Here is a 15,317-nt window from a genome sequence, read left to right on the forward strand (position 1 = left end):
ATCTGCCTTGCAAGTCATGTCAACATTTGCCATTATAAATTCCTGCATCTGCATTTACAATACAAACTGTGATGATGTAATTACACCTTACCCCCAGTGGAGGTGCTGCATTGGCACCATTGGCAGGAAGGTAAGTTTACATGGGTAGTTTCTATTATAAATGTGGACAAACAAATTTAAAATGAAAATATATAAAAATAAAGACAGGGTGGATGGTTTTTAAAATGGTAACTGATTCAAGGGGAGGATCATCATCCCAGCAGGATTATAAACAGGTAATGAGAAATTGGTCAGGAATATAACAAGCGGTAATTATTATTTGGAAATTTAATATATGAAAATGTCTATGTCAGCGCCACCTTTGGGTACGGTGCTATGCACGAGGGAGAGGAGGATGTGGAGAGAGGGAAAAAGGGAGTTGCATTTCACAACTATTAGTGTTGCGCCTCTGAATGTTTAGTTTTAGTTTAGTTTAGAGATACAGCACTGAAACAGGCCCTTCGGCCCACCAAGTCTGTGCTGACCATCAACCACCCATTTATACTAATCCTACACTAATCCCATATTCCTACCACATCCCCACCTGTCCCTATATTTCCCTACCACCTACCTATACTAGGGGCAATTTATAATGGCCAATTAACCTATCAACCTGCAAGTCTTTGGCATGTGGGAGGAAACCAGAGCACCCAGAGGAAACTCACGCAGACAAAGGGAGAACTTGCAAACTCCACTCAGGCAGGACCCAGAATTGAACCCAGGTCGCTGGAGCTGTGAGGCTGCGGCACTAACCACTGCGCCACTGTGCCGCCCTATGAATGTTGGAGCAACTGGGAGGTAATAGGAATGAAAATAGAAACACAAGAAGATAAACCTGAAAAACAGTTTAAAAAAAACCTTTACTACGCTGTCCATTCCCAACTTTTCCAAATGTTGAGGGCAATGGCCAGAGAAGAATGCAGTCGATGAGGCTTTTCTGTGACATCTACAGGCCTGCTCAGCCAACTCTAAGAGCCTGTGATGCACAATGAACATTTGAAACTAATGATTATTTCTTATCCTTTTCAGGCGCGAGAGGTTTCCAACAAGATCCTAAAAGCATCCATTAAAGACAAAGTTTCGGATTCTGAATGGAGTCAGGCATTTATGCAGTGGGGACAGTGGATTACTCACGATATGAGTTTAGTTCGTCCATCACGCAACCTCCAGCCCTTCAACAATGGTATTGACTGTGAAAGGTCTTGTGTGCAAAGAAATCCTTGTTTCCCAATTAAGGTGAGATATTGATTCTCCATTTAAAGGCAGCCAAGGATTATGCTTGAATCGGATGTGCGCTTATGTAGGATCAGTAGGATTTCCATTCAGACTCCATCCTAATTAAAAGGTTGTCGGTGAGTTGCTGTAATTCTTGTTAAAATGGAACCATCTGTTTGTACCCCAAGAAACACTAGCAGCTATATGAAAGGTCCCAAAAGTTCCTTGTACAGAAATCAACTCTAGCCCTACATACAGGTTTCTGTGCTGGTCTCTGCTTTGCATTTTCCTTTCTTCTTCCTTAAGCTTAGCTCTGGCTTGAAGTGAGGATGTTAACTGCAGCTGATGATCATGTGTCTGGATTTCAGTGATTGGGAACATTTCCCTGCTACATTGGCTGGTGTGAGCACGTGCAAAGAAATAAATTGCCGTCGGCAGTCTATGTGCATATCCTACAGCTACTCAGTAACTCATCTGTTGAAACAGTACATTTAATTCAAGATATTCATTGTAATTATTTTATTTTGGTGCTGTCACTAGTTCTCATAAATTGCAGATAGTAAAACTGAACAGTTTTTGGTTTATTTTAAATAGTATTTGCCAATTCCTGATTTATTTCCTTAACACTTTTAAATATTCTATTCAAACAGTGAGGAGACCCTGTATACACCTCGGGAAGGCAATGTATTTATTTTAGTTCAAGCTCTGAAACTGAGTGAGAATTGCTGGAATTTAAGTCATCAGTTACAATCTAATTAAGAAAAGCTGTAGATTTTGGGATGAATTGCAATAGAAGCCCAGGATAGGACCTCAACACCACCAGTTTTGAGGCACCACTTTGGTGCCTCCATCTGTTGCATCAAAACCAATGCTTGGGATGATTTGCATTGTTAGTTTGTCAGTAGCAGATGGACTGAACGTATATTTAAGGGAAGGTATGTTCTCAGGAGCAATGCTTCTAATGCAAAGTTGTTCCTCCTTTAAGATTTTAATAATGTTTATTAAAAATCCTCAAAATGTATTACTTTCTAGTACAGCCAATTCAGCTACAGCAGTTACTTGGAAGCACAGACATAGAATCGGAAAAGACAATGCGGACTATCTCTCCGCTCCCTAAAATCAGTAACCCTCATTCACCATTCCATCAAACATCTCCAACTCTCCTTTAAATTTTAACATGCTATCTGTGTCTCTGGGCAAGTCCATACCACATGTTTACCACTGTCTTCAGAAAGTAATTAAAAATGTAAAAGAAGATTGCTTCACATCAGCATCTACAAACTAGAAAGATCCCAAATTGATGCAGGTGCTCACAAGTGTATGAGAGAACCTCCAGCTTATAAAATAACCCTCTCATTGTGGTATAGTGTTAATAAATAGTGCCCCACTATTTAATGTTAAACATTAAACATTTAAGTGTACAAGAGAGGGGAGTTTTATGACTGTAATTAATGCCCTAGGGGTGGGAGCACTCTGCACTTTGGCTACTTCCCTAGACAAGATCTGCCTTTGTAAGACAGACAGGGTAAGATACTTAGCCAGTTTTCACATCCTTCCCGTCAACTAAAGGACAAAGAAAACTTGACAAATTTATGGAACAAAAATTCTTCAGAACCACAACAGGACAATGGGTTTTCAATGGTCAGTACTGAGTAAATGTTAAGATTAGTTCTTCTCTCCAGGCCTAACAATATCTGCTTCCGTCACTATCCTGGCCTTTCATCCACAGGTAACTTATGATGACCCACGGATTACAGATACTCATCAGTGCATACCATTCATCCGATCAGCCTGCCGCTCAGTGTTTCAGGGCATGAATACATGCGAGCAGATCAATGTACAGACAGCCTACATTGATGCCAGCAATATTTATGGCAATACGAAGTACCAGGCAAAGAAAATCAGAGATTTCACCAGTGACCTGGGCCTGTTGATGGTCAATCCCACCTTTTCAGACAACAAGCTGAAATACCTGCCTTTCAGAAGCTTTAGGCAGATGAACCCTTGTGCCATGACCTACAACAACTCCGCTTGCTCCGGCGTTGGTGTTCCCTGTATGTTAGCTGGTAAGAAATCATTGGATGGTGACATCATATGATTAAACACCTAATAGTGCAGAGCACGTGAGCCCCAGCCAAACCAACCCAACCCTGAACATTGTGCATCACACCTCTGCTATCTCAGTGAGTAAGTGAACCATATCATGTGATACTGAGCATTCAGAGGTAAGAATCAAACCTAATCTCAACCTTTCTGATCTGTCCGACTATTCTCTTGATAATAGCCTCAATTAGCAGCAACTGTACTTGAAATATGAATTATAAAATGTTCATGGCCTAGTCCTGTTCTGAATTTGCTATGCTCGTACTCATTCAGGTATTGAGTGAAGCTTCTTCAACACTGCCCCTGTAATGTGCCTTATCCCCAAGCTCAGATGAGTGCCTCTTCAACACCAGTGCAAACATTACTGTTTCCCACATCCATATGGCCTCTCTGATTGTGATCACATTTACTCAGGAGATGGAACATATTAACAGGAGTAGGCTATTTAACCCCTTCAAGCCTGTTCAATGATATCATGGCTAATCTGCGATCTAACTACATATACCCGCCTTTGTTCCATATCCCCGAATATCTTCAGTTAACAAAAATCTATCAATCTCCTAATTTCACTCCTGCAAGGTCTGGCTCTAATTTTAGACCATGCCCCTCCCCAACTTCATCTTACAGTCCCCAGCTGGTGGAAATAGTTTCTCGATCTACCCTATCTGTTCCCCTTAATATCTTGAACTTTGATCAAATCACCCCTTAACCTTCTAAATTCCAAGCAATACAACCCTAGTTTGTGTAATCTCAACTTGTAATTTAACCCTTAGAGTCCAGGTATCATTCTGGTAAACATATGCCGCACTCTCTCCAAGGCCAATATATCTTTCCTAAGATGTGGCGCACAGACCTGCGCAAGGTACTTCCAGGGCGGCACAGTGGCGAGCACCGCAGCCTCACAGCTCCAGCGACCCGGGTTCAGTTCTGGGTACTGCCTGTGCAGTTCTCTTTGTGACTGCATGGGTTTCTGCCGGGTGCTGCAGTTTCCTCCCACCGCCAAAGACTTGCAGGTTGATAGGTAAATTGGTCATTGTAAATTGTCCCTAGTGTAGGTAGGTGGTCGGGAATATGGGATTAATGTAGGAGGGGATGTGGTAGGGAATATGGGATTATTGTAGGATTAGTATAAATGGGTGGCCGATGGTCGGCACAGACTTGGTGGGCCGAAGGGCCTGTTTCAGTGCTGTATCTCTCTATGACTCTGACCAGGCTTTTGTAGCTGAAGCAAACTTCTACCCCATTGTATTGTAGATATAAAGGCCAGGATTCCATTAGCCTTTTAGATTATTTTCTGTTCCTGGACCTCTACTGTTTCTAGCTTTGCACCATTTAAAAAATACCCTGTTCTATTTAGGTCCAAAGTGGATGATCTCACATTTGCCAACATTGAAATCCATTTGCCATAGTTTTGCCATGAACTTAATCTATCAATATCTCTTTGTAATTTTATACTTACAATGTTGCCTATCTTTGTGTCACAAGCAAATTTGGATTTGTGGCTTTCTAACCCATTATTTCAGTCATTAATAAATATGATGAACAGTTGAGGCCACAGCTCAGATCCTTGTAGGACATAGGTCGATGTGGTCCAAACCCATTTCACATAGGATGATATTTTCCTTGAAGCAATAACTGTAAAAGGATACTTTCAGTTGGAGTTGCATTTTACGCAGGTCCCAGAGGTGTGAATTTGCTTGCTGACCCACTGTACCAACCCATTCCATCAGCTGTATTATTTCATTGTAGTGCTTCCCTTATTCACCAATCTGGGTTCTTGGGTAATGTTCATGGTACGAGATCAATCTCACCTACCCACATATTATTCTGTGCATATTTTTCTTCTTTTGCAAATACTGTATTAATCATGTTCCCACAGGTGATGACCGTGCAAATGAAAATCTGGGGCTGCTATCTTTTCATACACTATTTCTACGGGAACACAATCGCTTAGCAAAAGAGCTGAAGAGACTGAACCCACACTGGAGTGGAGAAACAATCTACCAGGAGGCGAGGAAAATCATTGGAGCATTTCACCAGGTAGAAAGAGAATGGAACATACCTGAAGATTAGAGAGGTTTTGGACCTATGGTTCACAAAGGTCTTCACCACTGGGATTTTCTCTGCATCATGTCTGGGTCTATTGTAGAATAATTGACAGGGATTGATCGTTATGATTAGTCAACAACTCCATTATCATTGTATCATGTTACTACCAGGGTAGTAGAAAGTGAAATAAATGGACCTTGATATTTTTTCATCTAGAATTTCCTTTGTTAATGTGTTCTCTGTTTGTTTGCCTGTTTGAAATTCTGCGCATGCATAATCACTTTACATATACCTCTATGTATTTGTGTGTTTTTCTTTGTCTCTTCTCTCTCTTTTTTCTCTCTCTCTGTATATTTCTCTCTCTCTTTCCATTCACCCATCTCTCTGTGTGGGGGAAGGGGTAATTTTTCACCTTCACCTCTTGAACAGTAAATTAGCAGAACAGATTTCCTACCCATTATAGAAATCAATGAATATGAAACTCGGACAGTTGGTTCTATCACATGTGAGCAATGCACTCCGCTCTGCCAGTTTATCACCTGCACAGTGAAAGTGAAAATTATTCCTTGTGTTGTTGACCTCTCCAGCTCTGTTAACCTCCCCAGGCCATTCAGTTGCTTAGTTTTGGTTGGACTCTCCTATGGAGTTGCTCATACAGAGAGCGAGGCAGTCCACAACGTCTGCGCTCTCCTTTGGTGGATCCTTACAGATTAAGGCTGCCCTCTACAGCGTTGGATGTATATTTGTTAAGGGCACCAGTGTGCACCTGGACAAATAAGGTCCATTTCACCTAGAGAGTAATTTTGAGCATGACTGGACACTGAAGTTTCTGAGTCTAGTTCAGCCTGTGACAGTAGCTAGGGAGGGGGTTGGAATTGGTGGCAAGGCTAAAGAGTTTGTGGTGGGCTTGAAGAAGGTTGCTTTGGTCTTACCAATGTGTAGCTGGAGGAAATTGCAAAACTGGGAGAGATGGTAAGATATTAGGTGTAATTCCATGATCCCACTCTCCTAGCTATAGCTCTATATCCAATCCATGCTCCCTAGAGTCTGCGTCCCATTTGGGAGCATGGGATTATGGAATTATAATAAGAAAAGTAATAAGTGTGGGAGAGAAATTAAAGTGAATGGATCCATGGCAACTACTTCAATGACTAAAGTTCTTTGCCTGTCACTTACAAATAGTTAATAATTATTACTTTCTGACTTCTCTCTGACAGATTATAAATTACAGGGACTATGTTCCCCTAGTAATTGGTAAGGATGCAACAGAGAAATATATCTCCCAATACCAAGGCTACAATGAGTCTGTCGATCCCAGGCTCGCTAATGTTTTTGCTACAGCCGCAATGCGCTTTGGGCATGTCACGATCCAGCCAAAGATGAAACGTTATAATGAAAAGTACCAGGAGGATTTGAGGTATCCCAGCATGCTCCTGCACAACACCTTCTTCGCTCCATGGAATTTAATTGAGAAAGGTGCTGAATGTTATCATTCCCCATGCAAACAAACGGCAGCTCAGCCTACTGTAAAACAATAAGCAATTTAAAAATATTAGTGCACTCTTGTGTTCAATAGTTGTCAGTGCTGGATTATAGAGCAACTTTCCAATTTTAGCTTCCAGAATTAATATGCAGCTTTTCCAGACAGATTATAATGTAGATTAGATACAGAATCCTAACTGCTTTTATATTGCCCACCAAAGATTCAGGTACAGCACATGTTGGATACAGAATAAAGTTCTCTCCACACCGTCCCATCAAACATACATCGGTCAGGTACAGCATGAGTTAGAAATGAGCATAGGAAAGTACAAGATCAGAAATGAATCTGTAATTCCTCTGGCAACATGCTCTAATTTTAGTAGCAAACATCTTACACACCCGCACAAAATGGAAGTAAATATATTTCACATGTATATTTACTTAACAAGTATCAGAGTTTAATACCCTTCAATCACCCACTACCTAATATAACAATTTTTCCACACCATCTGCATTCACTGCCTCCTTGGGTAGTCTGCTCCACACACATACAAATCTCTGTATCAAGTAATTAAATGTAAATTGTCTATGCAGTTCTTCTATCAGTCTGAGCATGTATCATCTGCTTTCAGGGGGAAATTTGGAACATACTATCAGGGTTCAATATATTAATTCCCTTAAGATCTTGCAGTTTTGAATAATATCTCCTCTGAGCAGCCTTTTCTCCAAAGTAAATGATCTCAGATTCTTCAACCTCTCCTCACCGCTCAGATGCTTTAGGCTGGACCATCAGTTTGGCTGCTCTTCCCCATGCTGTCTCCAGTACTTGGATCTCCTTTCTTTACTACAGTGACTGGAAGAGTATACAATAATCCAAATGTGACCATAATCCCACAACCTTGTACATATTTCTTGTCACCTCCTGGGACCTGTGCTGTATCCCTTTGGCTATAACCCTTGAGCCAATTACCTTTCCTTATTGCTGCATACTGTGCTGTTGATGAAACTATGCAAGTCTACAGAAGCGAAGGAAATCGTTCAAACCAATCCAAAATTAATCCCAATGTCATATCCTCCCCCCACCCCCCCATAGCCCCGTATCTCCTTCTGCTTCAGATATTTATCAAATATTCCCATAGCGATGTAGAGATCTCCATCTGAATTACTCGCTGTGGCAAAGCCTTCCATGCACCAATAATTCCCTATTTAAAGAAATTTATGCCAAGCTCACTCTCCTACTAAAAATTCTAAGTCCTTGAACGTGTTGTCACCTCCCAAATCCGTGCCCAACTTTTCCAGGACTCCATGTTTGAATCCCTCCAATCAGGTTTCCGCCCCTGCCACAGTACCGAAACAGCTCTTATCAAAACCACAAATGACATCCTATGTGACTGTGACAAAGGTAAACTTTCCGTCCTCATCCTTCTCGACCTGTCTGCAGCCTTTGACACGGCTCACCACACCATCCTCCTCCAACACCTTTACACTGTCGTCCAGCTGGGTGGGACTGCTCTCACCTGGTTCCATTCTTATTGATCTAATAGTATCCAGAGTATCACTTGAAACGGCTTCTCTTCCTGTTCTTCTCTAGCCTTGGCCCTTCCTAGTTCACATCTCCATGCTGCTCTTTGGCTCTTCATGCGAAAGCATAGCATTAGATTTCACGTGACGACACCCAACTCAACTGCACCACCACTTCTCTCGACTCCTCCACTTTTGCTGAATTATCAGACTGCTTATTTAACAACCAGCCCTGGATAAGCAGAAATTTCCTCCAACTAAATATTGGGAAGACTGAAGCCATTGGGCTGGATTTTACAGGGGTCGTGGTGGGAGGGGCTGGAAAATGCCTCTGGCAGATGCCCGCCACGGGCCTCGACGCTGGGAAGGCCTAGAGGCCGATATTGCTGGCAGCGGCAAGGCCTCGTGGCGGCCCCCCACCACTCGGCGACGGGAGCAGAATTTAAATATGTAAAACAATGCAAATTAGCTGCTCCCGCCAGCCGTCCCGCTCTGATATTGGTGCTGGTGGCCAGCACTCCCATCCATCAGGAGATCTGATGCGGGACACTGGTGTGGGGGGCGGGGGGAAGCAGGTAAGTATTTCAGTGGGGTGGGTGGTGTGGGGGGGGGGGGGTGGTGGGGAGAGCAGGGTCCACCTATTCTGATTGGTGTAGGGGTCGGTGGGAAGGGGTTGAAGTTGAAAGTTTATAAACCTTGGTGGGTGGGATGGTCAGGTACACAAGGTAAATACTTTGGAGGGGAAGAGGGCAAGGAATGAACTGTATGGTTATTGGGGGTTGGGAGAGAGGCTAGAAACAGTTCTTTTATTAATCAAATGTTAAATGCTTATTTCTTTAAATATGTAAACTAAATGGAAGGACTCAAAGCCCTTTAAAAATGGCTTTGGCACCTGCGCAATGGTGCAAGGTACCATTGCCGGGGCTGCACCACCCGCCCGCTCCATGTCATTGGGGGGGGGGGGGGGCGCGGTTCACCCTGGCCATTTAAATGAACAGTTGCATTTAATATCACGGCGGCTCCCTGATGAGTGGTCTGTGCAGGCGGACCGCCATAGTTTACGTCCGCTGCTGCTCTCGGCGGCAGACATGTAAAATTCAGCGCATTGTTTTTGGTCCCTGCTCCAAACTCTGTTCCCTAGCTGCTAATACCATCCTTCTCCCTGGCAACAGTCTGAGACTGAACCAGTCCATTCACAACCTTGGTGTCATATTTGACCCAGAGATGAGCTTCAGACCACATAGTCACAGCATCACTAAGACCACCTATTTTTACTTCTGTAACATCACCTGACTTCGTCCCTGTCTCAGATAATTTGCTGCAGAAACCCTCATTTCATGCCTATGTTACTTCCAGACTTGACTATTCCAATGCAATCCTGGCTGGTCTCCCACATTCTACTCTCAATAAACTTGAGGTTATCCAAAATTCTGCTGCCCTGTCTTGGGTGAACGGGACTTGGTTCAAGTTATCACCCCCTGTGCTCACTGACCTGCATTGGCTCCCAGTCAAACAACATCTTGATTTTAAAATACTCATCCTTGTTTTCAAATCCCTCCATGGCCTCTCCCCTTCCTATCTCTGTAATCTCCTCCATCCCCACAACACTCCAAGATATCTGCGCTCATCTAATTCTGGCCTCTTGTTCATCCCCAATTTTAGTCAACTCATTTCTTGGTGACTGTGCCCTCAGTTGTCTTGGCCCTAAGTTCTGGAATTGTCTCCTTACACCTCTCCATCTCTCTACCTCGCTTTCCTCCTTTAAGACACACTTTAAAAACCACTTCTTTGACCAAGTTTTTGGTCATCTGACCTAATATCTCCTTTTGTGATTGTCAAATTTTGTTTTATAATCCTGCTGTTATATATTTTTATATAATGTTTTATAACATTAAAGGCACTATATAAATACAATACAAATTGTTGATGTTGTAGATAACTCTTTATCATTGTCTCCCTAACCAGAGGAAATCGTCCACTCTATTCAGTCTATCAAAACCCCTCATAATTTAACAATGAACTCGGTTAAATCTCCTCTTAGTCTCCTCTATCCCAGTGGATCCATTGTACTGCCCATTCCATTGAATTCAATAGAATGATAGAGGCATCCATTCCTCCCACTCACTAGTCACTTGTTTGTTTATTTTATCTTTATTTCCTAAGTGTTGCTACCTTTTTACTCTTTATGTATAAAGTAATATCAAGTATATCTGCAGTGACCCATCATGTACTCCCAAGTCAGCACAGCGCAGGTCAGATACAGAGTATCTGATTATAACTCTGGTTAGAATTGAGGCTGTTGTTCTACTTCATCAAGACCTAGGTTAGCAGGTTACAGGGGAGAGCTAAGCAGATGTTAGATATGAGAAATGCATGCCAATTTGCAATCATTCGACTGCAAAAAAAAATCAAGAGTTAAAATATCATTGAAAATAACAGTGTTTTATTGTTTAGGTGGAATTGATCCAATACTTCGGGGGTTGTTTGGTTACCCTGCCAAACTGCAGACCCAAAATTCCATGATGCCAGATGAACTCCGTGAGAAGCTGTTTGCATCACAGCATCATATTGCCCTGGACCTGTCTGCCATAAATATACAACGTTCCCGAGACCATGGGCTCCAAGGTAACAGATAATGACTACAGTGAAGGACCTGAGTTGCTAATTCAACTCTTTCACTCCCATGTGTAGCTGGTTGTAATTTTATTGCCTCGCTGTACATTCTGATTATAGTTCTCTAAGCGCACAATCTTTGTTTGATGAAATGGATCATGTATCACACTGAGAGTTGGATTAGTTGGGCTCAATTTGAAAATTATGAAACCCCTCAGACTGTAGATTTTGAAACATTTTGATTTTCTTCTGCTTATTTTATCTTCTATTTAAATCATAAACAAAAAAGTAACCCCCGTCTTCCTGCTCTGAATCCAGGTTACAATGCATGGCGAAGGTTCTGTGGACTTTCTGAGCCCCAAGATATTTTTGATCTTTCTTGCGTCCTTAACAATATGGAACTTGCAACTAATCTCCTTAACTTGTATGGGACGCCAGACAACATCGACGTATGGGTGGGGGGAATCTCCGAACCCTTCGTGGAAGGTGGCAGGGTGGGCCCTTTGTTTGCCTGTTTGATGGGACAGCAATTCAAGAACCTGCGAGATGGAGACAGGTAACAAAAGTATTGAGACTTTCATGGCAATCCATTTTTATACCATATTATTACGTTCTTCCTTCAACGGAACAGTTTTGCCCTCCAATAGGCCTAAATTCTGCCTCTCAGTTATTAATGAAAACTTGGAACAAAAGTTGGCTTTGCTTGCACCTGCCCTACATCTCCTCCACTACTCACCTCTATCACCACAACATCCACCACTACTATCCCTAGCCCCTGCAAAATCATTACTGTCATTTTAAGAATGGCATTTCAACTTTAACTTCTAAAATTAGTATCCATTTCTATCATCATTATCGCCACCAGAACTGCCATTTGATATTTGACCCATATGCCTTAATCACACAAGCTTTGGAAAGGTAAGAATAAGTGTATCTGCACCGATTCTACTCCAGCTCCCATCTGACAGTTGAGAAGTGTAAACAGCTGACTTCGGGATCCCTTCCTCTAGCCCTGCCTGCTGCTTACATCAAAGGCCTTGCAGGAGTAGCTGGAATTGCAACACTCACATGGCCAATACAATTCTGTGATCAGAACCTGGCATATTCTGGTCCCAGCTGAGTTTATGACTGTTCTAGCAAACTAACAACAGGAGCTCACTGAAATGGCTGGACGATTTTAGCACCTTATTCTCAACCAAGATTAGTCAATGTACTGGACTATTTTAACTATAAAAGGCATCTCAGCATATCTGAATACATTATTTATTTATTGTATTGCCATATAATGTCTTTTGAGCCCATGCACTAACTGCAACTGAGAAAACTAGTTCTCAATGGCCATCAATGCTAGCAGCTATAAACTGCAAGAAAGAGAAAGAAGTTGAATTGATATAATGCCTTCCATGTCTCTCAGAAATGTCCTAGACACTTTATCATAGATGAATTACATTGTATAGTGACTGTTGTTAAGTTAGCAATTTTCCCCACTATAGTCCCACAAGCAGCAATGTCTAGTTAATCTGTTCTATTGGAATTTATTGAGAGATAAATGTAGGCCAGAATGCTCACACCCTTCCAAATGATCTTTTGCCTTGTTCTTTGTGCTTTAGATTCTGGTGGGAAAACCAAGGAGTCTTCACTGCCAGCCAACAGCAGGCTCTTTGGCAAATCTCATTTTCCAGATTAATCTGTGATAACACCAGGATTGAAGAAGTCCCTTGGGATGTGTTTAAGTTCAGGCCATACCCAGAAGGATATGTCAGGTGCACTCAGATTCCACTAGTAGACCTGAGTGCCTGGAAGGAGAAGATGAATGGTATGACACTGTAGGACCTTTCTTCAGATTCTGACATAAGACATTTGGGTTCGTTATGTTTGTCCTAAAACAGAGCAAGTGACTGATGGTGTAAGAAGGTGGTGATCCATAGCTTTGAAGACTACGCTGATGTGATTTGTGCTGCAATAGATTTGGATGCCAGAGGCTCCCAATTCAGTGGCCTTTTCTTATTACATTCTTTTGTTTTCATATAAAATCTCAAGCTTGATCCCCTGGAATGTGGTGAAGGGTTGGAGATCAGATTGGAGCTGTGGGCAGCCATTTAACTTTCTGTAGAATTGACAGATTTCTGGCTCCCAGCTGCCTTGTCCATCATTGCTGCTCTCACCAGTGGTGATGTTTAATGTCAGAATGTTCAGAATAAATCTAGACACTTGAGATGTACGGAGAATATTGTGCTGTCAACATAATTATTGAACATGTAATTGGGAAAGAGGGGTTATATAAACTATTAAGTGTTAAGTAAAATAAAACTCCTAAAGCTATCATTGAATATTGAAACAAGCTCTGCTACTATCTCTTGTCAAATTGAAAATGATAACACAACTTTCTTTTTTGTCTTTTAATCGTTTGGTGCCCGTTGAACTGATAACACATGTCCAGCACTGTTCTGGAAGTGTTAGTCAACACTCCAGTCTTTAGGAAATGTATACCAGATCCTGTTTCACAATTGCTCACTATGTGAGGACAATAAATTTTAAATCCCAACATTTAACTTAAATTATCTATTTAATAGATGTGAGGCACACATTTCATTGAAAGTTTCGTACATAAACCAACCTATATGTGAATTCCAATTATAACAACAACTTGCCTTTAAAGTAAAACATAGTAAAACATCCCATTGAAGCCCAAGACCAACCATGATCGTATTGAATGGCGGAGTAGGCTCCATGGGCCATATGGTCCACTTCTGCTCCTATTTCTTGTGTTCTTGTGAAAATCAACCTGGCTGAAAATAGGAGCTGACAGGATGGGGTGGGAGGAACTTCACAGAAGCATAATTAGACAAAGAAATTGACTTTGAGCCAAAGAAGGAGACATTAAGACAGGTGACCAAAAGCTTGGTCAAAGAAGTAGGTTCAATGGAGCATCGTAAAAGAGCAGAGAGAGATGATCAGGTTTAAGGTGGGAATTTCAGAGCTTAGGGCCTAGGCAGCTAAAGGTACAGCTGTCAATGGTAAGACAAAAGGTGGGGCTGCACAAGAGGTCAGAATTGGAGGAACGCAGAGTTCTCAGAGGGCTGAATGGCTGGTTGCTAGTTAGAGATAGGAAGATGCGAGGCTCACTAACAATACAGGAATGAGAATTTCAGCTGTGAGGCATTGGTGGATCCTGATTCGATGTAGGTCAGTAAGTACTGGGGTGGTTATGAACAGGACTTGGTGCAAGTTATGATATGGAAAGCAGAGTTTTAGATGAGCTCAAGTTTACAGAGGTGGGAGGTCAGTCCAGAGAACAGCAGAATAGTTGCGTCTGAAGATAACAAAAGCATGGATGTGTCTACATGTTTTTGCAAATACCTGTGAGGTCTATGGCACTGTGATAGCACTTTAAGCATTAAAGCTGGCATACCACCCACAGTATTACATTGTGTCCCACAGTGGAAAAAACTGCTTCCCATGTGCATGCAGTCTGTAGCCACCAGTTAACAGTGCACCCTCCCACCCCATCCTGTCAGCTCCTATTTTCAGCCAGGTTGGTTTTCACAAGAACACAAGAAATAGGAGCAGAAGTAGACCATATGGCCCATGGAGCCTGCTCAGCCTTCAATACGATCATGGTTGATCTTGGGCTTCAATTCCACTTTCCTGCCCACTCTTGATTTCCTGCGAGACCAAAAATCTATTTATCCCAGCCTTAAATGTATTCAATGATGGAGCTTCCACAACCCTCTGGCATAGAGAATTCCAAAGATTCACATCCCTTTGAGTGAAGTAATTTCTCCTCATCTCAGTCCTGAATGATCAGCCCCTTATCCTGAGACTGTGACCCCATGTTCTAGATTTCCTGACCAGTGGGAACAATCTCTCAGCTTCTACCCTATCAAGCCCTTTCAGAATTTTGTATGTCTCAATTAGATCATCTCTCATTCTTCTAAACTCCAGAGAACATAGGCCCAATTTACTCAGCCTCTCCTCATAGGACAACCCCCTCATCCCAGTGACCAGTTTACTAAATCTTTGCTGCACTGCCTCCAGTGCAAGCATATCTTTTCTTAAATGTGGAGACCACAATTGCACACAGTATTCCAGGTGTGGTTTCACCAAAGCCCTGTACAATTTTAGTAAGACTTCCTTATTCTTGTACACCAACCCCCTTGCAATAAAGGCCAACATGCCATTTACCTTCCTAATAGCCTGTTGCACCTGCATGTTAACTTTGTGCATTCCTTGTACGAGTACCCCAAAATCTCTCTGAACATCAACGCTTACCAGTTTCACACCTTTTAAAAAAT

General features: G+C 42.1%; 1 protein-coding gene across 1 annotated transcript in view; it reads left to right on the top strand.

Moving 5' to 3' along the window:
* Positions 1 to 15,317, top strand: part of LOC137346638 (myeloperoxidase-like) — a 66,033-nt gene that overhangs the window by 37,657 nt on the left and 13,059 nt on the right. Inside the window, exons 7-13 of the mRNA XM_068010258.1 lie at positions 1,069 to 1,275; positions 2,984 to 3,320; positions 5,237 to 5,397; positions 6,624 to 6,882; positions 10,864 to 11,034; positions 11,341 to 11,578; positions 12,633 to 12,838. Coding sequence (XP_067866359.1) covers positions 1,069 to 1,275; positions 2,984 to 3,320; positions 5,237 to 5,397; positions 6,624 to 6,882; positions 10,864 to 11,034; positions 11,341 to 11,578; positions 12,633 to 12,838 — 1,579 coding nt within the window. The remainder of the gene's footprint in view (positions 1 to 1,068; positions 1,276 to 2,983; positions 3,321 to 5,236; positions 5,398 to 6,623; positions 6,883 to 10,863; positions 11,035 to 11,340; positions 11,579 to 12,632; positions 12,839 to 15,317) is intronic.

This window comes from Heterodontus francisci, chromosome 30, assembly GCF_036365525.1.
Source record: "Heterodontus francisci isolate sHetFra1 chromosome 30, sHetFra1.hap1, whole genome shotgun sequence".
Taxonomy (NCBI): domain Eukaryota; kingdom Metazoa; phylum Chordata; class Chondrichthyes; order Heterodontiformes; family Heterodontidae; genus Heterodontus; species Heterodontus francisci.